Source organism: Numenius arquata, chromosome 1, assembly GCF_964106895.1.
Source record: "Numenius arquata chromosome 1, bNumArq3.hap1.1, whole genome shotgun sequence".
NCBI classification, from domain to species: domain Eukaryota; kingdom Metazoa; phylum Chordata; class Aves; order Charadriiformes; family Scolopacidae; genus Numenius; species Numenius arquata.
Genome location: NC_133576.1, coordinates 57,340,108 through 57,364,195, shown reverse-complemented (window position 1 = coordinate 57,364,195; position 24,088 = coordinate 57,340,108). Strand labels below are relative to the sequence as shown.

The following is a 24,088-nucleotide window of genomic DNA, read 5'->3' as shown; positions in this document are numbered from 1 at the left end:
GTCTGTATTTATACTGAGGATTGTTTCTTCCCAGGTGCAGAATCCTGCACTTGCTTTTGTTGAACCTCGTGAGGTTCATCTGGGCCCACCTCTCCAGCCTGTCCAGGTCCCTCTGAATGACATCCCATCCCTCTGGTGTATCGACAACACCACACAGCTTGGTGTCATCTGCAAACTTGCTGATGGTGCTCTTAATCCCTCTGTCTATGTCTTTGATAAAAATGTTAAACAGTACTGGTCCCAGGATGGACCCTTGAGGGATACCACTAGTAACTGCTCTCCATCTGGACTTAAAGCCATCTGGACTTATATCTTACTTCCAAAGTACTCTCTGTTTTATTAAAGAGAGAGTCTAGTTTCAGTATGAAAAAAGTATTGTATTGCATTCCTATACAATGCCTTTAATTCAGGTGGATCATGGAGGCTCTTAATAGTATGTTGCACAAACTAGCTTAACTTCAGCATTGCATGTCACTAAATGTAATCTGCCCATCAAGAGGCTATGTGCACTGACCCTGCAAAAGGTAAAACCAGGAAACAAAAAAATAATGCAGCATTCAGATTAAACTGCTGTGGAAATTTAAGCAGGCAGCATGTTCCGAGGAATTAATTTTGGATAAAGGCTAATCTGCCACCTACCTCAGTGGCTGCTGGAGAGAGGGGCTGCTCCCGCTGGCAGCTCTAAGCAGGGTCCTGGTGCAGGTAGCGTGAACAGCTGTGTGGAAGGGAACCCAAATCCCTTCCCTCTAACTGTACAGGGAACCTGATAAGAGTAGGTGCCTCTACCTGCAATTAATCTATGTGGGTACCTAAAATTAATTGTGTAATAAATTTGGCTACTCCATCAGCTTGCATCTGTTGCCCTGGGCTGTTAACAGGAGATCAGGATTTAGTTGCAAAAATAATATGGATGAGCTCGTGCCTACAAAATATTTTTCTGTTGTTACCAGTGAAGAGTGAAGCTACACAGAGGGAGTTTCAGGTTGGTTGGCTGTAAGTGTGCTTGAGAAACAACGCTGTATTTTTGAGAGACAGTGTATCCTTGATAAAGACTTGGAGTCTGCTTGATCAGAATAAAATGTTCATGTTTCCATATCAGGAGCAAGCCGAGCATTTATGGCACTCAGTGACCTTAAGGTTTCAAAGCAGAAAAAAGAGCTATGGAAAATTAACTCTCAGCGTCTTTTCAGGAAGGTGATAGCATCACACATCCCTGTGTGAAAGTCCCAGTTGCTCGATGTTTCCTCTTGCCAGCAGCTGATCACGCAGACCGCGGTGATGCTGTTGCTCCGTGCCAGCGAGTGCAGGATGCCATAGCAGGAAAGAAGCCCAAGGGGAGAAAAATCCCTCAAGGGTACCCCCCTTGTGCACCCAGGGATTTTGTACCACAGCGGCTGCCATCCTGGGCACCATCCGTGGGCTACGCCAGAGGGGAGCACCCACACCCTCCACAGGAGGGCCTGGGTGCAGGTGGGTGCCCAGCTTTTGCCAACTGGCCTTTGTTTAACAACCCTCTCCCCTAACAAACCAGGGCCATGGCCCCTGATTGAATTTCAGCTTCATTAGAGTAGAATAGACTATCTCAGTTGGAGGGGACCTACAAGGATCATTGAGTCTAACTGCCTGACTGCTTCAGGGCTAACCAAAAGTTAAAGCATGTTGTTAAGGGCATCATCCAAATGCCTCTTAAGCACTGACAGGCTTGGGACATTCACCATCTCTCTAGGTGGCTTGTTCCAGTGTTTGACCATCCTTCTCCATCTGCTTCTCCCCAGGTTGTTGAATTTGTGCACCTGGGACTTGCAGCAAGCCCCCGGCCAGTGGCTTCCCGCATACCTGCTTGTGGTGGCATTGTCCCCAGAGCTGTCAGGGTCTCGTGTGCCCGTGGGGAGCTGGCTGGGTTGTGGCCAGGGTGCAGGCTCCGTGTCCATGCTGGGTCAAACCTGATGGGCTGTCCTCCATGCTGCTGCACCAGGCAGAGCCGGGGCCACTGGTGGGGAAGGACTGTGCAGGAGTGGGAGATTTGGGCAGCAGGACTGAGTGAATTAGGAGCATCCAGGGACAAGAGGAAGGAACCAAAGATGATCAAGGGACTGGAGCATCTCTCTTATGAGGGAAGGCTGAGAGACCTGGATCTGTTTCACCTGGAGAAGAGAACACTAAGAAGGGATCTCATCAGTGCTTACAAATATCTAAAGGGTGGGTGTCAAGAGGATGGGGCCAGATTCTTTTCAGTGGTGCTCAGCGACAGGACAAGGGGCAGTGGGCACAAACTGGAACACAGGAAATTCTTTCTCCACAGGAGTAAAAAATTCTTTACTTTGAGGGTGACACAGAGCACTGGAACAGGCTGCCCAGAGAGGCTGTGGAGTCTCCTTCTCTGGAGATATTCAAAACCTACCTGGATGTGTTCCTGTGCAGCCTGCTCTAGGTGAACCTGCTTTGGCAGGGGGGTTAGACTAAATGATCTCCAAAGGTCCCTTCCAACCTCTATCATTCTGTGATTCTGTGAAACCAGTACCTGCTTTGGAGTTCAGAAGTGGTACTGATGCTCTGCCCGGCCCTGGCAAACCAGTGCTGGTATGGTGATGGGCTTTCGTGGCAGCACGCCTACGCCACAGGCAGGAGCTGCTCCTGCAGCACAGCGGGCATCCACCTCTGCTGTCAGCCTCTGCCACGGGACCCCAGTAGGCTGCTGTTGGGGGACCCACTGGTGCAGTGGAATTCTACAGTGGACAGTGTTGCTGCCTATGGCAGCAGGGAGCCCTCTGCAACACTGGAGTCTGCATTGTGTCATCCACCGAGGTGGATGTGATGGGCTTGGCTCCTTCCCACACCCCGGCTGGGGTGCAGCTCTTCTCCAAGGAGTTCCCCTCCACCTGCTCCTCCCTCCTCTGCACATCTCCATTGCTAATCATGCTTCGGCACCATCCATCTCAGGGATGTGCCAAGTGCCCTTCGTTCCCACTGGAAAATGAAGGAAGTAAGGCCAGCAACAGAGGAGGGGGAATATTAAAAAAAAAAAAAAAGAAAAAAAAAAAAGCCAGAATGACTTCAAAAAAAAGATATGTAGAAGAAAGGGAATGGCAAATGCTGCTGGTTAATTTAAGCTGTCCTCGTACAGAGAATCAATCTCTTTTCATCAAGCAGTAAGAGAAAAGAAAGCTGCTTGATACATCTTGTGATCAAGGAATTAAGCCATGCATCTTTCAAACTTGCAGGAAGAGAAGGGAGCCAGAGCTCACTCAGTCAAAGCAGAAGCCACATCTAGAGAAGAAAGCATTTGCTTGAAGATAATTTTCTTTGATTAGTAAGAATTACCATTCTAAAACATTTGGTCATTCAGTAATTGTTTCACCTGACATTTTGCCACTCTGTGTGTGTGTATGTGTATATATACACCCATAAAAGTAAATTAGAAAAAATAGGCTCTTCATTTGTGCTATTTGTTTATACACATGACATGGGAATAGTTTCTCTCATGCTGTTGTAGCTTGGGAGCGATCAAAGGATGGGGGTTTCTGGAGAGCAGCACTTACCCATGAAGAACTGGCACAGCTCCGCTGTCAACCTGCACGCCGGTGATGCACCTTGCCAGCCAGGAGCCATTGCTAACCCAGATGTATTTTGAGGAGAACTAATCAGGGCTCCTCTTTACATCTGGGTGGATGGGGTTTTGTTCTAACCGTAGCACCTGGCTGAGGTTAGCTGGTGAACATCTGGGAGTTCCAGGCATGGGGGAATTGGTGCCTGTGCTTAAAACCTGCTGATAGCTGTTGTTTTGTTTAGCTGTTGTCTGAGCGCGTGAATGTGGAGCTGTGGCTGAGTGAAGCAAACAGTGAAGTACGTATAGAAATTAAATTTCAGTGCAAAGACCGTGTTAATGTTTCATAAAGAAAAGTGTTCTGCTCACATGGTGCAATGGGGTATTTCTCATTTTGCTTTTATGTTCCAGTTAGAGTAACTGTCTTAACTGTTGCTGTGAGGGCTAATATTAAGTACCATTTTCTGTGAATACCATAGCTTCTGTGATGGAAATGTTTTTCTGGACTGTGTACTTAACAAGTTATTGTTTCACCTGCTCTTACATTCCTGTGTAGTATGAAAACCCACAAGTTGTTTTGGGGTAGCAGTGTTACCCAGCAATGCTTCTGAAAACTTAACAGCTAATTACCTGTCTCTGATATACTAAGGAGAATATGATCTGACAGCAATGTCCTGAATTGAAACAAATATGCTTAATAGAAAACTTTAAATACAACAAGCATTTTGCATTTTTGAAGAATTTTTCTTTGTTTATGGAGAGGTGTTTGCATTCCCTGCAAGTGTGAAATGCAGTTAACCGACAACGTGTCTCTTCTCTTTTAGATTACAGAAGTTTGTGGAGCCAAGCGCGTGGGTTATTTTGGTCCCGCTCAGTTTTATATTGCTTTGAAGTTAATTGCGGCAGCACAGTCAGGGTTCCCAGTACGGATTGAGAGCATTAAGAATGGTAAGTAGCAAATTTTTCTTGCAGTGCTATGCACTTGTTTTTCACTTTCTGTAATGCTTGTCAGTTCTCCGTGGTGGGAAACTTCTTCTTCTAGCATGTCTATGAAACAATTGTGTTTTGAAGAGCAGAGAAAGAGTAGAAGGTAACATTATGTTCTCTAAGTGACTGGTAGGAAATTGCAGTGAATTACATGTATGGCACAGCTGAGATGGCATCCCCCTCTGGAAAAGGCATTACCAAAGGAATGGGATGAATGACAGCAGATTGGCGCTGGGGATGCATTTCTTTCTCACCTTCAGCCTCTGATCTTGATAGCTGTCCAGAGTGGGAGCTGATAGCTGCTTTGGGTGGAGGAGTGGGCAGGTCGGGGTGCCCCTTTGCTGGGCAGCTTGCAGCACTCACCTGTTTTAGCATATAACCCTGCTGAAGTGGGTGGGTAATGGTGACAAAATCATAATGCTTCCTATCAGCAGGTATGGAAACATGTATTACATGTAATTTAAAAGAGCTTTGTTCTTCTCAATAAATTGACAGTAATATTAAGTGTTCCATTTTTGATGGAGGAAAAAACACTTCTTAAAAGAGGCTCATCAAACTCAAGCAGTGAAGAGAGAAAGCAGGTCCCTTCTAGCTGCAAAATCTTGATAGCGACTATATGGAAGGAATTCGATGTTCTTGCCTTGGTGATGCATGCTCTGCCTCAGCAGGTCTCAGTCTTCAAAACTTTTCACTTGGACTTTTCACTTGGACTTAAGCCTGAACCGGTTTTAACCCTTAGCTCCCACATCCCAGCTGGGCATTGGAACCGAGCCCCGAGGCCATGCTCTGGGTTGGAGTGCTTGTCACCATCCCACTGGAGGCAGCAGTGCAACCAACCAGGAGATTGGAGAGGAGGTGGGAAAGGCAGGACCTACCCATAGCCTTGCAGCCGGGTCACTGCTCCCAGTGCAGTTTCTGCTCCTGCCATCCCTGCTAAAGGCGGTGAAATGTAAAATTCACCTACGTTACAAGGCACAGGGAGGGGGTTCCTAGGTCTGCCCCATCCCAGGGGGAGAAATGCCAGGCTGGAAAGCACATGGAGACCTGTGTGGGCTGAGCTCCTGTGGTGCTGAGCTCCTGTGGTGCAGAGCTCCCGACCAAGTGGAGGGGATTGGATACAGCTGGCACTAAATTAGAAACCTGAACTAAGTAAGACTTACTGTCTATGTTTTACAAGTCCAGCATCTGCAAATAATCCACAAATTTGAGTGAAGAAGGGTACTTGCAGTCCTTGCATTGATATCCTGCTTACCCACTGAAACGCTTCCAGCGTTAATTACATTTTCTCTTGAATTCTGTGAGTGCCTTTAGAGCGGGGTGAGGAACATGCACCAAACTCCAGTTGATTTCTTTTTCTTCCTGCTAGCAGCTGTAGGTGTAAATGATTACAGAGGCGCTGTGAGGCTTTGCTCGGTTTTGAGCGTTCTATTATTTTTAATTGTATTGATTTTTCAGGGTGACTGTGCACAAAAATAAATAGTGTTTCTTTAAAATAATTTTGAATCGTCTTAAAGAGTGACAAAGTGTCGCTCTTCTGCTCTGCAGAGCAGACGCGACATGCGACCTTTTGACATGGTCATCTCACCAGGCCTTGGAGTGATCTCTGAACCCTACCTTTTCTAATTTGTTCCTTTTACGATGGCAGCGTTGAGGATACTGTGATCCTGACTGAATAATTCATCAGTCCCACAGTTTCTGTGGGAAACTCTTCTTTTCATTACAGACAGTGTTCTGAAGGCAGGAAATGAGTTTGCCGCTTGCTTTAATAACGTGCACAAGGCTTATTTCTTTCTCTTTGCATGGAGAGATTATATATTAAGCTAGTGAATGTAGCTTTGTATAACATTCACATTTTTATTAAGAAGTAAGATAATGACAGGAATTCCACACTTACAAGTACTACAAAATACAAATAGTACTCTTTTATAGATAAACTTTTCATTAGTTTTACAAGACGATACTGCTTAAAGTATTTTTAATGTTCTATAGTCTCAATTGAATTTTTCTCTCTTTTAATGAAGAATTGCCTCTGCCACGGTTTATGGCGCTGAAAAATGACAGTGAAGTACGTTACGGGACTCCAGCAGAACTCCATGGAGCTAAATTTCAGGTTCCACATGCAACTTTGGAAAAAAATTCCTACAAAAGAACCGACGAAGGGGACAAACAGGTAACAGGCCAAAACCATGACGCTCCTTCAGGCTAATATGTTATCCATCCTCCCTTTGGATCCAGTCGTGTAAATGATTACGCTCATGTGGGCTTACTCAGTTTTGCAGTACTAGACAGGAGATGAACTTCTGACATGCAAATAATCCCCATCAGGGCTATGCTCTGATTTTGATGCATCCCAGTTGCGTCCCTGAAGAGAATTTCGTTATATGAGGTTGTATAAAGCTGTCAGCCCTGTAATATTCTGTATAATTTCTTTCACTGTTGTCCTCCTACTTAGTCCAACGCTGTTTCTTGGAGAGGACTAGGGGAGGAGCAGCAAGTAGAAATCTGTCTGTGAAACAGAACAGGAAAGTGAGCGATTTCTCATGGCCAGTATGATCCTTAGTCACTACAGAAATGTTCGGTTGGGGAAGAGGTGTTGAATCATGAGCTGCTATTTCTGGATGGGGATAAGGCCACTGTGTTTTCTCTTCCATTCTGATCTCCCCCAGGAGTAGTCCAGAAGAAATCTGCTTTTCTTTTGTCCTCAGTGGAACATTGTCCCAGCATCTGTTATTCCAAGTTGCCAATTTAATAAAGCTGTCTAAGGGAGATTTGTATTACCTGTATTTAGAAGAGTTGAGAGTGCTTATTTGGATACAGGCGGCTTCACAGTGCAACCACGATTTTTATGATTTTCCCCACGCCTGGCACCTTCTTTTCCGGTGCCGTATCAGGTCATGTTGTAAATGCCTGATGGCAGGTGCTTTATCATCCTGTAGTGTGCGCATGCTTTTATCACACAGTGTGTTGGCGTGAGTAACGGCATTCCCAGCTTGAGGTCAGCCAACAGGAATGAGCTGATGACAAGATGCATGGGTGGAATAACAGGATGAGGAAGAAGAGCATGTATGCCTATCTGCCTGCGTATACTGACACTGAAGCAGAACACTGCCCTCAAACCCCTAGCTCCATCTAGGTTACCTGTGTTATGTTATTTTTTCCTTTTTACACAGTAAACAGTTTCAGGATCCCATCCGCTTCCTAAACAATCTGTAAGTTAAGGTAAAGAGAATGCTGTAGGATAGATACCCAGTAACACCTACAAATCCACAGAGCACTTAAATAAATCTCTGAATTGATATTTTTCATTTTTTGTAAGTTTTATATGAAAAATGCTCTCCCACAGAGAATGCACTCACCCTAACTAAATGTGTTATGTAAATTCAAAGATACCCACTCACATTAAACCTTCTGCATATACTTCTTCAGGCATCTTTTGGCAGTAAAATACCTTAAGCTGTTCATTGTAAAGCTTTGCTATGGCATTGCCACACTTTAACCCTAGAAGGCTCAACACCACATTCTGTCTTTACCAACTTTTGCTTTTTAAAGAGCCTTTTCTTGGAAATAAAGGGCCTCAGGGAACTACAACGTTTGCCTTTTCTTTGTCCATTATGTGATGTGCATTCAGATTGCTGTGCAGGATTACTTGATTGTTTTGCTGTCATCTCAGAATTCCATTTTGTATTGGTGTGTTTTTGAAACAGGAACCCAAGTCTCCACCGATGTCTCCAATCTGCTCACCTCCTGCTTCTCCCTCTACTTACCAGAGAATACCTTTAAGTTATGGATATGGTAAATCAAGAAGTGGGCTGGAGCAGCAGCATGGAGGTAGGATAAAAATTGGGATGTGCACATTGTATTCAATTCTTTTTTTTTTTTGTTTTTTTTCTTCTCAGAAGGATCCAGATTTCAAATGCAACTGTCAATCAGCCTAATGATTTTAACATTTAATTAGACCTGTATTGTGGAAAGCAGTTCAATCATCTAATTTTATTTCGGTTGTTCAGTCCTGTTCGCTTTCTGGTAAATTAGTTAGATTTATGTGTCACTGCTCGCAGATAAATGCTAATACCTAATCTCTGACAAGACTGTGTACAATACATCACAGCCACAGAGTGTTTGTGAGTATTTTCAGTTCAGTATTTTATTTCATTGGAGGGGAAGAAAAGCCTGCTCCTGATTTCAGTAGCTGCTCTATTAGTTTTCAGGTTGGCAGTGAATTTTCCTTTGCAGGAAAGGATAATAATCTTTCTGGTTTCGTAATGGAAATGACAATAGGACATGAATATAAAAACAGTCCCACAACATAAAAGGCAAAACAGACAAAAAATAAGACACTACGTGGATGCTCTGTCCTTGATCTCACTGCCACTAGAGTAGGTGGCAAAACATTCTGATTTTAGTAAGAGGGCAGTGAGGCAGAAAGCAGTTTTACTAAGGCTTTACAAGTTCCTGCTAATAGTAAGTTGCTTGTGCTCTCCAAATTGCAACATCTGGTGACCAAGATGGTCAATAGTAGCATAGTAGCAATAGTAGCCATTGTTGTATATCATCCCTCCTGCTCACAGTTAGTGTGTTTGCCGTGATTGAGGAGTGGACCATGCTAGTCCTTTAGCTGTCGTCCTTATTTACAAATGAGTGAAAAAACAGAGCTATTACAACATTTTGAAACTCACTCACAGCCACAATAAGAATGTGTTCAACGCTATCAAGTGGCCTTCATATGGAAGTCACAGCCACTCATTTGCAGGTTAGGTAAACTGCTGTTTGTTCAGAGATGGGATTTTTCCCCAGCCCACCCTTGGCATAACTGATCGAAACAGTGATGGTTGACTTCTGAAATAAGCAACACTGGCGAGGTTGTCTTCTGGTATGACGCATGTTCTGCTCCAGTGGAGAAGACGAGTGGCAGATACTCACACCCTGAAGAGCTGGGCTGGAGGTGGCCATTGGGAGCAGCTGACCATGTTACATGTCATGCACTCTGCTGTTTTCTGGGACAGATCTGTCAGTGCTATGGGGGGGGAGGAGGGGGGTACTTTGGGTGCTGGGTTTTTTTTTTTCTTTGAATTTGGTTGCAATCATAACTTCAGTGAAATTTCTCGTGTCAGCAGCTATGCAAGGTGAATAGAGGCAGTAACATCCAATCCAGCTGTCATCTTCTTCTAAATTTAATTATTCAACCACAAAATTCTAGAGATGTAGAACACTATGGTTATTTTCTAGAGAGGGAATTTCTCCTATTTTAATCCCACCAGGGATACTTCAGCCAAATGTGTTCTTGGTGGCCATAAGAGGGTAATATTTTATGGCCCATGCTGTACCAAGTGCCAGGCTTGGTGACCTACTGGTTCTTCCTGGCCTTTAAGGTTAGGACCCTTCCAGTTTTCTGAAGAGCACTCAGAAGAGAGGGTCTGAAAGCCACCGTGTTAGTGTAGGTGGTGCAGGAGGTGCCACCACCACAGCGCTGTGCTGGGTGGGCTGTTCTGTAGTTCCCTGAAACTGGACAGCATGTCTGCAAGGGCAGCCCTCTACACTGCAACCATGACTATATACTTTTTTCTTGATAGTCTTGGAAGTTTTTCTTGCTAGCAAACACACAGCAGTGTGGCCTTGTTCCTAAATCTCCTTTCCAAGGGCATCTGTACCTTTCCCAACTTCCTTCCTGTGTTTTTTTTCTGAAGTTAGAAGTTACGTACACAGGCATAAAAATAGATACCAATACAGGATAAGACCACTCAGGAAAGCGAGGGTGTTAGGGGTATAATTTTTAAGGTCTTCCTGGACGGAACATTTTTAAGATTTCTTGGTCTCACTTTTCATCAAGAGCTTTTTAAGTTCTGTCTTAAGACAGAGGTCTATTAAGACTGTCTTGTAGCCGTACGTTTTGAATAGCCTGGCAGCAGAAGTTCTCGGCTCTGTAAGGGTTTGCAAGTGAGTTGCCTTTCTGTTTGCATACATGACCTATTTTTAAAACATTGTTCTTAAACACGCTGTTTTGTCACCACTTACTATATTTGCTGCAGTGGAACATAAGTGACTTATTTAACAAAAGAACAAGTAAATTGTTACTTTTCTTTACTAACTTTACTCCAAATAATGCGAAGTGGTGAGTCACATATTTTGATTTTCAACAGAAATTATGGAAGGGGAAAGAAAAGTATATGGAAAAATTAGTGATTTACTGTTTGGTAGCATTGTCAAAGCATACTTTTTTGCAGTTCAGTTGAATTATTTCTTCTTATTTGTAATGCATTCTGTTGCTATATATGACTCTAAGTATATAAAGCATGTAAATATGTAAAAATGCTATATAAATATGTATTTCAACATGATGAACAATGATTTCTGTTATCTAGTAATACATAACTGACAGTTTCTATCAGTAATGTCTGAAGAAGAATGATGTAATGTGAAAGATAAGTATGTGGCTGGAATTTTGTTACAGAGGACGAAATGGACTTTAATACTAGGTTCACAAGCTAGATTATTGACCTTGTGGTATTTGCTTTAGCCAACTAGAATCTTTTTGATTATTCTTGCATTTATATACTTTATTTTAATTGTCTGTAGCTCCTTATGAAGTCAGACACTCTACTCACCAGCAAGATGGACCATCATCAGGGAATTATGGAGCTAAACCTGCACTCAGCTCTTCAACTCTTAATCGGGTAATGAATTGCATGTTTTTCGTTAGTAGTGCTACTAACAAAACAATAGAGAAATTAAAAAAAAAGGCAGAAGAACTCTCACTTCAAAAGTAAAAAGTGTTCTCCATGGTGATGGTGTTTGTAGACTAGAGGCTGAAGCATGCTTTCTTGGTATATGAAAAAGAAAAAAAACAAAGCTGATGGGAAGGAGAAATTAAAATAAACAATCCAATTAAATTGCTGAAGCTAAATAGAATGAGAAGCACCAAATAGCATAGACAGGAAAACTAGACCGAGACTCTTCAGTTCAAAAGTAAAAAAAAAAAAAAGGTTATCCTAGCAGAGTAAAACATTTTCATTTAAAATACATGAGGTTTCCTAGAGATTCCTGCTTGATTTAGAATGCCATCTGTAACACATGCGCAGAATTTATGGCCTAATATTCAGTGTATTCTGTTTTTTCACCCCAGTTGGTTAAATCACATCTCAAGCAGAGTCAATGAATTTCTGGACATTTGTTTGCTTTTATGAGATGAGTCCCATGTTTTCCTGCTGGTTACAAAAGCAGACCTTTCCGATGTTCCAGTATGCCTGCTGTGCGCTTATTATGCAAACAGGTAGTTTGCCCTAAGGAAGGACAAGTTCTTCTAAGGGGGAGCCTTTTCCTAAGTAAGACTTGGAGACTCTGACCTTTTCCCTATTGCTTAGCGCTGCACACCCATAATAGAATGTCTCCTGAGCCTCAGGAAAAGATCTACAGGTAGTGTCATAATTTGTGTTGACTTGAAATGAAATTGGGTGCATTTGTGCAGCACTTTGAAATGAAAATTAATTTACAGCTTTATTATGTTGCTTGTTTTGGGGATCTTTTGATGTGTTTCAAAACAGGTGTTTTGTGTTTTATTCTTGGGAAATGGACAGGTATGTCAGTGAAAGGTTTGCAGAGCTGCTTGGAGCCTGGTTATTGTTCATTCTTGCCCTCCCTCTTTAAGGATGTTGTCATCCAGGCTTAAAGCATCTGAAATACTAAGTCATTCCAGTTTAATGAAGACAATAATTGTCCCAGCAGCCCTCTTCTAAACACCACCACCCACCGACCAAACATACAGACCTCCCTTAAACAAGTCAATCAGAAAGCAAAGACATAAATGAATAAAACGTCCTTCTCCTCCAGAATATTCTTTTTCCTGAATGAGAATTGTTGCCTAAAACATGAGAAGTGATAGAAGGTCAGGGAGGTCTTTAGGGGTTTGAGCAACTCCCTGGCTCATTGTAATGTGTGCCGAGTTACCTATGTGAGCTGAGGGTCTAGAAACAGCATATCTCCATAATTACAGCACCACTCCTAGACTAAAAACGTAGTTTCTTAGCAAAGTGAAATTTTCATGCGCTATGCCACTTAAGTACAGCTTTAGGTCCTTTACTGATTCCATCCATTTCAGGTGTACAGTGTGCAGTTCAGGGTTGTAATGCATGGCAGCCAAAATGAACCCCAAGAATGAATCCAGGGGTAATAAGGTATGACTTGGGCTTCTCCTATTTGTGGTCAGCAGTAGTAAGATTTCCTTTTTCTTTTAGCTTCGGTCATATAAAACTTCCTTTAATTGCCTGGGTAAAGATGCCTAATATTAGCTTCAGCTTTAACGGGTAAGTAGTGGGATGGCAATGAGCGTGGCTGTTTCTGCTTCTAGTCTTTTTAAAGTACGTGTCTGCTAATAGAAGAGAGTGAATCTGGTTTCTTGAGGTTGCCCCCACTTGGCCCTTCTGGCCCCCTGCCTGCAGTCGGTGCCAGTCTCCCTCCCTTCAGTCTCTTTCAGCGGAGCGGGAGCAGCCGGAGAGCAGTGCCCACTACTCAGATGACCCTTGGAGGATAACGGAGGAGCAGCGAGACTACTACATCAACCAGTTCAGGTCCCTGCAGCCTGACCTGAACTCCTTTATTTCAGGTAGTTTTTACCAAACACCGTCCATGTCAAGTAGAGGGCGCAGACTGAGAGGTGTGAAGTGCTAAGTAGATAAATTAGTTCTTTTTTTCCTCTCTGGAGTGAGTTTATGAGAAACAGTTGATTGCAGTTTCTTCTTAAGGGCAGACAGCTCAAAGAACAAACCTATAATCTGGGCGTTATGTTTTCCCCTAAATCTCCTGATTTTAGAAAATAATTACATCTAAGAGGGGAGTGTTGCAATTTAGTTAAAAACTAAAATGAGCTCTCACTCTGAGGGACTGTATTTGTGGATCCCACCTGCAGTGTATATTGAGCTGAAAAAACCCTTAGGGTTGTGCTTGCTTTCCCAGCAGGAATGTGGCAGCATCCACGTGATGAAAGTGAAGCATGCAGTTACCTGTCCTGTGTGGTCAAGCCTGAGTGTTTATGGCTCTGAGGGACTGAGATTTTGACCTTTAGGTGATTGAAAGCAAATCCTGGAGAGCACACCCATGGAAAAAAAGTGTTGCTAATGGTGTACTGAGATTGTATTTCCATCCTGACTAGGAGGGTCAGGCTGCTCATGAGAGGAGTCACTGTGGGTACAGACACGTGGTCTGGCAAGGAAGGTGTCACAGGTTTTGAAGTGAGATATTTTTACTGAGCCCTGCTGTATTACTGGGGTTCAGAAGGCTTGGATCCACCCAAAAGTTTAAATAAATTACCTGCTGCTGGCAGAAATTAGTGCTTCACCAGTTCTTTGCCTCAGTTAAGTTTCTTTCATATAATTTGCTCAAAAGAGAAAATGATTGTTGAACAGCAACAATGTATTTCCTCACAGACATATATATGTCTGTAACTGTATATGTATGCATGTATGCATATACAGCATCTCGGGTAGCTCTGCATTTTCCTTTATGTTGAGCAAGATTCTCAGGCAGTCCTTGCACATCCAAAATTACTGTTTATAAATGATAAATTTGAGCTTCCACAGCATCCTAAAATAATTAAATGGTAGAAATCCTTGCTGCAGGGTGATAGAGAAGCTAGAGGTTTGTCCAGGTTTAAGAATTTATTTGAGAAATCTCTGACTGAAAAACCTGTCAGAAGTTATTTAATATTTAACCCTGGTTGGGAAGATTCTTGAATCTCAGGTGGCCAGAGGTTGGGGGATATTCTGGAGCTATGTTAATATCGCATGGCTTTGTCATGGTCACACAGAATCACAGAATGATATGGGGTTGGAAGGGACCTCTGGAGATCATCTAGTCCAATCCCTCTGCCAAAGCAGGTCCACCTAGAGCAGGTTGCACAGGAACATATCCAGGTGGGTTTTGAATGTCTCCAGAGACAGAGACTCCACCATCTCTCTGAGCAGCGTGTTCCAGTGCTCTGCCACCCTCAAAGTGAAGAAGTTCCTCCTCATGTTTAGATGGAACTTCTTATGTTCAAGTTTGTGCTCATTACCTCTTGTCCTCATAGTCCTCCCTTGGCATCCTGTGTAGGAGAGGATGTGCTGTCCTAGGTGAGTCTTGGACCTGCCCTAGTAACAGCTTCTCTTATGGCCTGCAGTGGGTGATCTGACCTGAATGTGCAAGGGGAAGAGTGGTGTAGACCTTGGAAGTCTCTGCATTACGTTGGCTTGCATTTCCTAAACCTATATCCAAGAAGGGCTTCAGGATACAGGGATCTTGTGCTGCCTTTACAGTCTGTGTGCATGGGACAGTGAAATAATGGATTTATTAGCTAGGAGAAGAATGAGAAGGGGTGAGTGAGGATGCCTGCAGCAGGACAGTAGCTATGTGTTATCTGAATCTCCTAGGTTTTTTCTTTTTTTTTTTTTTTTTATAATATTCGAAAGACCGCAGGGAAAAGTCATGGTTGAAGCAGCATCTTGGGAGAGCAGTGCAGACGCTACAGCACTGTCCTGCCACACACATGGCTTCTGGGGGTGAAGCAGAGCCATTTGTGTCTCCTATTTCATCGTTAGTGACATACTAATTATGCTGGTTAGAATCACTAGTACTGAAGCGTGTTTTCCATTTATTTATTTTTCCCATATGGAGGGAGCAGGGAAATGAGGTCAACAGCTCTGTCTGGCTTTCTCGCTTATTCACCAAGAGACAAATGGTCCAACAGCTATATTAACATCCAGTTAATCTGAGCATCTCTTGGATGTAAAGTACCAGCTGCTTCTGGTGTAACCAGCTGCTTCTGGCATGGCAGCCCTGGCCAAAGGTAAATAATTGGAGAATTAATTTCCAGTGGCTGATAAGCTACGGTTTCCCACCAGGTTCTGTGGCAAAGAATTTCTTCACAAAATCAAAGCTGCCCATCCCAGAGCTTTCTCACATCTGGTAAGTACTGTAATAATGTTGGGGATGTGTATCCTGTTTTTTTAAAAAGACGCTTAATTCAAGAGTTCTTGTTAAATTTTGAAAAGTGTCTTCAATTATAATTATTGCTCTTATCTCCAGAATCACTTTCAGGCCCAAGCAGCAGGGTGCTCATTGATCTTCCTGACACGCTTGTGTTCTGTAGAGATGTTCGCCTACTCAGCAGGACTGGGAAGGTTTGAACAGCAATAAAACTGAGAGCTGTTCTTAAGTATATTGTAAGCAGCATCATTAGCTCAATGAACTGACATTTTTCATGAAACGACATGGAGGAGAAGCACCTCTGGAATATTTTAGATGTGTTGTTGGTTTTGTTTCCGGCTGTGTTTTGCTAGAGGAGGCCTAATTAATGCCTAATTTTTAGTTAGTACAACTACATAATTCATCAGTGTTTTTCTAATGAACCAGCACACTTACTTTTAATGAGCTTATTTAGAAGCGATGGTGGATGGAACTGTACACGATAAAATTTGACAAGGATTCTATTATATTTTCATAAACAACATGGTGCTTTGTAATTCAGTGTCATCCTCACATTTCAGATAGGAAGAACAAACAGTTTTAAATGTTGATCAGAAATGCTGATAGAGGTTTTACTTTTATATATGCTTTTATGAAGAGAGATGAGAAGAAAAGCTTGCAAGAGCCTAAACATCTGTCAGGGTCAAAGAATATGTCTGGAATCTTTTCAAAGCGGATTGTCAGTTGTGAAAATAAAAAAACAACTTAAGAAGCATGGTATTGGGGGAAGTGAATATTGGAATTTAAATTTAAGATTATTTAAGAAGACTGGATTAACCCACCATGTTAACAAAACACATTTCTGTTGCTGACACAAGTAGTTCTCTGTGCAAAATTTAAAAAAACTTATTCCTTTCTAGTAGATAATTACAATTTTGTCATGATGTGATTTATCAGGTTGTGTTGCTGTGTAAAACACATGGGATGTTTCAGTCTTTGTCACTGTAACCTCAACAGCTTGAAAAATGCTCCTTACTTTCAAAGAGTAGGAAGTTACATGTTTATTTGTTTTAGTCCATGAGCTTATGATAAAGTATTACTCAGCTCTTGCAAAGAGGTAATTTATAAAATTAAATTCTTGAATTTCTGAAGTCCAGTTTTAGTGTTTGAGAAGCATCCTAGAATTAAAGAGAGAACTGCTTTAGTGAGAAGTTAATAACATTTAAACTTATCAAGAGCATTGATTTAGTTCTTTTCTTGAGACAAGTCAATAGTACTGAGTAACCACTGCCGAATTCCATTTTTAACTTTTTTTACTTAACTGGTTTAAGATCCTGCATGGATAGGCCAAAGTGCTTCCAACCATTGGGAAATTAATTCCACCCTTGGAAATACAGGATATGTATTTCATGTTTTAATATATACAGACCATCATATTGCATGGTACGATGTAACAAAAATGTACTTCATTAAAAAAGAAAAATGACAAGTCAGTATTAGAAAATTAGCTTGCTGCTTCTTCCCCAAGACAAATGTACAAGTTAGGATCAATGCAAATGACAGAGGTGCTTGACTTGTATTAAAATACCCCTTCTCAGAGGTGCATTCCTGTCTCCCCGTGATTGCACACGTGTGTTTCCCGGAGGTAATTGCTTGGAAAACACGTGCCTGTCGTACCCTGCAGGGAGCTGAGCGATGTGGATTGTGACGGGGCGCTGACACTCCCGGAGTTTTGTGCCGCTTTCCACCTTGTGGTTGCGAGGAAGAATGGTTACCAGCTGCCGGAGAAGCTACCGGAGACGCTGCTGCCCGAGTACCTTCAAGCAGGTAATAATGTCCCGGCGACAGGTCGAGTTCCTGTAGCCATCTCGGAAACCCAGCATGCGGGTAAGGCAGGTGTCGCTTCCCATCCTTGAGGTAGGACACGGTGTTCTACGCTGTGTAATGGCTCTCTGGTTGCTTTTTAACACGTGCGTTTTTAATTGTGCTTGCGAGGCGATTGCTGAAGAAGGAATGTATGAAAGCACAAAACAGCAATGCAAAGCGGAGAGGTCACCTGCCCCTCGGTGTGTGCCCCTCTGCTCCAGTGTGCCTCAGGCGTCATTCCAGCTAAAGTGGCAGGTGATTGTCTGTAGCAAAGATAATCTAACAAGGTTTATATGGCTTTTAACTCTTTTGATGGTTTTCCCTCTTGAAGATGTGATGAAAATGATACTGGACCGCTTTGGAACTTACTGTGCTTTGGAATTTACTATGCTAATATATTTTGTTAGATGCGGTTACTGGTTGTATCAAAGGTTGAATTTTTTTGGTAATTCATTTTATGTAATCCACAGATTCTTCTATAAGTAATTTGAAGTAATGACAGGAGGATTACAACAGTTTGTGTAGCACAAGGATAAATTAATCCAAAATATAACATACCTCAGTAACAATGTGCAGTGAGAGACCTGCCCTTTCATTTGTTCTCTTCGGTTATGTCTCCTTTTATTATAAACGAACATTGAAATATATACTGTTCCATCTAAAAAATGTGCATGACTTTCTAGGGCAAGGAGGATTAATCACAGATGATAATTACAGTGCTAAGGGATAATATTTAAGACCTAATAAAATCTCCATTAAATTCGATGACACTGAATATATTAAAAGACAGGAAAAGAGCAAATCAAGCTGTAGTTAGGAAAATTAAATGTTCACCCTGTATCAGATTTGTCAAGTAATTTCTGGTGGAATCATGTTTCTCATAATCCACTATCTTCATATCCGAGGGGAGAAGCTCCTGTAAAACCTGCACTTCCAAGTCTTCATCGCTTTTAGTCTCTCTAATTACATTCTCTTGTCATAATTAAAAGTACCCTTTTCCCTTCAGGACCAGCACTTTGTTCACTACTCCCATGCCTGTTCTCATCATAAATTAGCTTGTAAGCACCTCCATGCAGGTTCTTGTTGGCCTGTCTTCACAGCAAGGCTTCTTGGATACTGCAATGGAACTAGCTATTTCTAGTAGTAAGGAATCATTATGTCAATGGGAGGAAGAGCATGGTAAGCTGTGATCGTTCCTTGGGAGTCCTCTTTTTCCCTAATTTGTCCCTTTCAGCTCTGGGGTCTTTACCATTTTCTTGGACGATTATAGTTTCCGGTGTTGCACACAACCATGCATTTTAAGCTGAAGTACATGGAAGAGGTGAAAGGGCTAATTGTTTGTTGTGGACACTCTAGCTACCTCAGCTAATATGCTAATTCTGGTTAGCTTGAGTGTCTGAAAATGTCTTGCACTCATTCTGCTGCCTAGTCAGGATTCGGAGATCTGTCTTTTCAAAGACTTGCATGAATAAAAAGCAGAACATCTCAACACCGTGAATCACAAGAAAGCATAGAGCCCAGGTTGTATCAACTTCTGAAATGAAAACATTGATAAGCAAGTGCCTCATACACTTACCTAAAATGTCAAAAAACATTTCCAAGAGAAAGTTTTTATTTTCATGTTTTTGTAATTTGATTTCTGTGAAACTTAGATATATATTTTTTTTTCATTATTATTATTTTGGCTGATTAGGAACCTGATAAAAATTACTGGAAACTCATTTTCATTAGGTTGTTGTATTCGTTTCAGAATGAGGCAGAATTTGGTTCAAGTGAAATATTTGTGTCTGATAAGAGTGTTAAAGCTTCAAATAAAGTGGCTGGGAGAGGAAGACAAGTTAATCCCGCTAGTTTTATGGCTTGTTCTGTAAACTACAAGTGCAGGGCCAAATACTATCTTGGCACAGCTCCAGTGACAATTTGACCCTCCACCTTCTTTTCTGAGAGTTTCTATTAAATTTACAAAATGCGTAAAAGACCTGTATGTAACCCACTGTATTGTAAATTAAGACAGATTTGCAAGACCTTAATTTATTCAGATAAACTGAATGCTAGCCAGAAGCTAGAAATTTGGCCTGAGAACTGGTTATTCTGCCTTCCAATACATTGATCTTAAAGAAGAACTGTTTTCCAGCTGTTAAAACAGATTTATCTCAGGGGAACTAATCCCAGAGTGATATCAGCTGAAGGACCTCAGCTTGTGCAGTAGAAAGGAGGTTCTTGTGAATATTGCTCTGAGAAGTTAGAGCTGATTTTTTTTTTTCCTTTTTTTTTTTTTCCCCCCTTGCTCTCAATGCTATTTAGTTAATGAATATCAAAGATGGTACTGCAGCAACTACTGTGTTTGGTGTCTTTGCTTTTTGCTGGCCTTCGGTTTTAGTGTATAATGTAGATTCTGATGCACTTTTCAGTATTCAAAATGTTAAAAATTAGAGTTGAAAGTTTGATAAGTACCTTTAACATTCCTAAGCCAGCAAGGTATAAATTGTAAGGCCAACTAATTTGATAATAAACTGTGAGGAGGAAAAATGCAAACAAATGGTTGTAGTTTGGCAGTTAATATTTACTAAGATTCACCTCTTCTGAATTTCATGGTTATTTCTACAACAGAAATTATACATGCTATCCCTTTCATGACATTGAATTATTCAAAATAGAAAGATTTTCTTCATATTTTTTTTGTCATTTATGGCTTATAGATCAGTTCTGATACGTAGAAAAGGAGGGCAAAATGATGCTGGAACAGGTTTTTAAGAAGTGTGTATTAATCAAAGACTTGGCATGTCTCTGTCTTTTTTTTTTTTTTTTCTTTTTTCTTTTCTTTTTTTCTTCTCCCTGCAGCTTCTCTGAAGCCCATCCGTGACTGCACACTATTTGATTCTTACTCTGAGCCATTGCCAGGCGGTCAGCAGACTCGGGACTTCAGTCGGACGGAGGTAAGGAGGCGTACGTAGGGTAGTTACCTTGCCGAGCGCAGAGGAAGAGCCCAGCTTCACGAAGGCAGCAGTATGTGAAGCAGCAGGACTTGAGAGTCTTTGAGAGGACTTCAGGAGTCTCTGAGTTGACCTTTAAGCCATCTCAACCCCTTCTCTCAGCAGTTTTTCCAGCGTGTGGAAAGGGTGGACAGGCTTTTCAAAAGGTATTCCCACAAAATGGAGTTCACTGTAGGCACGGAGGGACTCCAGCTGGGCACGATGTTGGAGTCTGTACAAAGAAATACACCTCACCTGGGCTGCCTTTGCCCCTCCTGCGCTGGGAGCCAGGAATGGAGGGGCAGAGCCCATGCTGCAGGAGGGGCAAAAGGACAGTGCTCAGGTGAAATATCTCCTGAATCTGAATGGGCCAAAAATGCCAGGCTTCCGGGGCAGACCTCGTTCTAGTCAGGCAGTCCTAACCATCTGGCTTGAGTGTTTCTCCCATTTACAGAGCTCCATTTCCACACTCACTCCTCCGATTTTGATGATAAGAAAAATGTCTTGGCTTGTTCTGATTCCTTGTACTTTGCTTCTTTGGAGGCTGAAACGATCCCAGACTCGGTACAGTATGGTCATGCATAGTTCTGCTGTAGGTGATTCAGTCTCTATTTTAATATCCAGCCCTTACATAGTCTAAGGAACTACCATCTACCAGACAGGGAAGTCTGTTGCCTCCCTGGGGCTCGGGTCAGGGATGTGACAAACAAACTCCCAGACCTAGTAAACCCCTCTGATTATTACCCCCTGTTAGTATTTCAGGTGGGTAGTGATGAAATGGGTAGGAGGAGGCTGAAATCAATTAAAAGAGATTTTAGAGCCTTAGGGCAGCAGCTCAAGGGGTCAGGAACACAAGTAGTCTTCTCTTCTATCCCACCAGTGGCAACTGTGAATAAAGAAATTGATAGGAAGAGGCAACAGATCAACTTGTGGCTCCGGGACTGGTGTTACAGGCAGGGCTTTGGGTTTTTCGAACATAGGTGGCTATATGAGACACCTGGCATGCCATTGTCAGGTGAGACACAGCTGTCCCAGAGGGGGAAAAGAATTTTGGGGCAGGAGTTAGCAGGGCTCATTGACCGGTCTTTAAACTAGATATGAGGGGGGAAGGGGAGATAACTGGGCCTGTCAAGATTAAGCCTGAGGAAAGCATGCCACGGTTTGAAGGAGGCCACATTAGTGAGGACTCACACTCTGACATTTCATCAGAGAAAGGTGATAGACGTTTAGAAATTACTGCTAGAGAACAATGGGAAAACCCTTTCCTAGAAGGGGAAAAGGGTACTAGGCTAAGAGTTAACAAAGCTCACGGACAGAGCTTTAAGCCGAAAGTTAAGGGGGATGGGGATAAAACCAGGCCTGCTGGTAATGAACCTGAGTGTCAAGGGCCAAAGATGGGGGTGAAATCAGTAGCCCAGGTCAAGTGCATCTACGCTAATGCACGTAGCATGGGCAACAAACAGGATGAGCTGGAAGCCATGGTGCGGCAGGACAACTATGACATAGTTGCCATCACGGAAACGTGGTGGGACGATGGTCATGACTGGAATGCTGCAATAAGTGGCTATAAGCTCTTCAGAAGGAATAGGCAAGGAAGGAGGGGGGGGGGTGTGGCTCTGTACATTAGGGAGTTGTTTGACTCTATAGAGATAGACTCCAGTGATGAAGAAGTGGAGTGTTTATGGGTAAGGGTGAAAGGGAAGGCTAACAAAGGTGATTTTGTGCTGGGAGTCTGCTATAGACCACCCAACCAGGATGAGCAGGCTGATGAGGTATTCTATAAGCGGCTGGCTGCAGTCTCGCAAACGCCAGCCCTTGTTCTAGTTGGGGACTTCAACTTACCAGACATCTGCTGGAAATATAACACAGCAGAGAGCAGGCAGGCTAGGAGGTTCCTCGAGTGTATGGAGGATAACTTCCTGACACAAATGGTAGGTAAGCCTACCAGGGGAGGTGCCTTGCTAGACCTACTGTTCACAAATAAAGAAGGGCTAGTTGGGGACGTGGAGGTCGGAGACAGTCTTGGGCTTAGTGATCATGAAATGGTTAAGTTTTCCATTCATAGTGAGGTAAGGAAGGGGATTAACAAAACCTCCATCTTGGACTTCCGGTGGGCAGACTTTAACCTGTTCAGAACCCTGGTTGGGAGAGTCCCGTGGGAGGTAGTCCTGAGAGACAAAGGAACCCAGGAAGGCTGGACGCTCTTCAAGAGGGAAATCCTAAAGGCCCAGGAGCAGGCTGTCCCCATGAAGCGCAAAATTAAAGGGCGGGGAAAATGGCCGGCCTGGATGAACAAAGAGCTCTTGATGGGACTTAAGGAAAAAAGGAAGGTTTACCACCTTTGGAAGAGGGGACAGGCAACTCGGGAGGAGTACAGAGATTGTGTTAGGTCATACAGAGAAAAAATCAGGAAGGCAAAAGCCCAGCTAGAACTCAACCTGGCCATTAATATAAGGGACAACAAAAAAAGTTTCTATAAATACATCAACAAAAAGAGAGTGACAGAGAATGTCCATCCCTTACTGGATGCGGGGGGAAACCTTGCAACCAAGGATGAGGAGAAGGCTGAGATACTTAATGCCTTCTTTACCTCTGCCTTTAATAGTCAGACCAGCTACCCCCAGGGAGTTCAGCTTCTTGGGCTGGAAGATAAGAATGGAGAACAGAACAACTCCCCTGTAATCCAAGAGGAAGTAGTTAATGATTTGCTTATGCACCTGGACACGCATAAGTCTATGGGGCCGGATGGCATTCACCCAAAGGTTCTCAGGGAGCTGGCAAGAGAGCTTACCAAGCCTCTCTCCATTATTTATCAACAATCCTGGTCAACAGGAGAGGTGCCAGATGACTGGAGGGTGGCCAATGTGACGCCCATCTACAAGAAGGGCTGGAAGGAGGATCCTGGAAACTACAGGCCTGTCAGCCTGACCTCGGTACCGGGAAAGATCATGGAGAGGATCATCCTGAGTGAGCTCTCAAGGCATGTGCAGGGCAGCCAAGGGATCAGGGCCAGCCAGCATGGGTTTATGAGAGGGAGGTCCTGCCTGACCAACTTGATCTCTTTCTATGACCATGTGACCCGCTTTCTCGATGAGGGGAAGGCTGTGGACGTTGTCTACCTGGACTTTGGTAAGGCCTTTGACACCGTCCCTCACGGCATTCTCCTGGAGAAACTGGAGAATCATGGCATAGACAAGTGTACCCTCCGCTGGATAAAAAACTGGCTGGATGGCCGTGCTCAGCGAGTTGTGATTAATGGAGCAAAATCTGGTTGGCGGCCGGTCATCAGTGGTGTCCCTCAGGGCTCAGTTTTGGGGCCAGTCTTGTTCAATATCTTCATTGATGATCTAGATAAGGGGATTGAGTGCACCCTCAGTAAGTTTGCGGATGACACCAAACTAGGTGGGAGTGTTGATCTGCTTGAGGGTCGGCAGGCTCTACAGAGGGACCTGGACAGGTTGGACCAATGGGCCAAGGCCAATGGGATGAGGTTTAATAAGGCCAAGTGCCGGGTTCTGCATTTCGGCCACAACAACCCCAGGCAATGCTACAGGCTTGGGGAAGAGTGGCTGGAAAGCTGCCTGGCAGAAAAGGACCTGGGAGTGTTAGTGGACAGCCGGCTTAACATGAGCCAGCAGTGTGCCCAGGCAGCCAAGAAGGCCAACGGCATCCTGGCCTGTATCAGGAATAGCGTGGCCAGCAGGAGCAGGGAAGTCATCGTGCCTCTGTACTCGGCACTGGTGAGGCCTCACCTCGAGTACTGTGTTCAGTTTTGGGCCCCTCACTA

At 43.2% G+C, this 24,088-nt stretch overlaps 1 protein-coding gene across 1 annotated transcript in view; it reads left to right on the top strand.

The window, feature by feature from the left end:
* The window catches only part of REPS2 (RALBP1 associated Eps domain containing 2), a 107,574-nt gene that overhangs the window by 34,006 nt on the left and 49,480 nt on the right, over window positions 1-24,088 (top strand). The window contains exons 2-9 of the mRNA XM_074151593.1: window positions 4,369-4,492; window positions 6,553-6,701; window positions 8,236-8,359; window positions 11,105-11,202; window positions 12,989-13,127; window positions 15,400-15,463; window positions 17,148-17,290; window positions 20,171-20,265. Coding sequence (XP_074007694.1) covers window positions 4,369-4,492; window positions 6,553-6,701; window positions 8,236-8,359; window positions 11,105-11,202; window positions 12,989-13,127; window positions 15,400-15,463; window positions 17,148-17,290; window positions 20,171-20,265 — 936 coding nt within the window. The remainder of the gene's footprint in view (window positions 1-4,368; window positions 4,493-6,552; window positions 6,702-8,235; window positions 8,360-11,104; window positions 11,203-12,988; window positions 13,128-15,399; window positions 15,464-17,147; window positions 17,291-20,170; window positions 20,266-24,088) is intronic.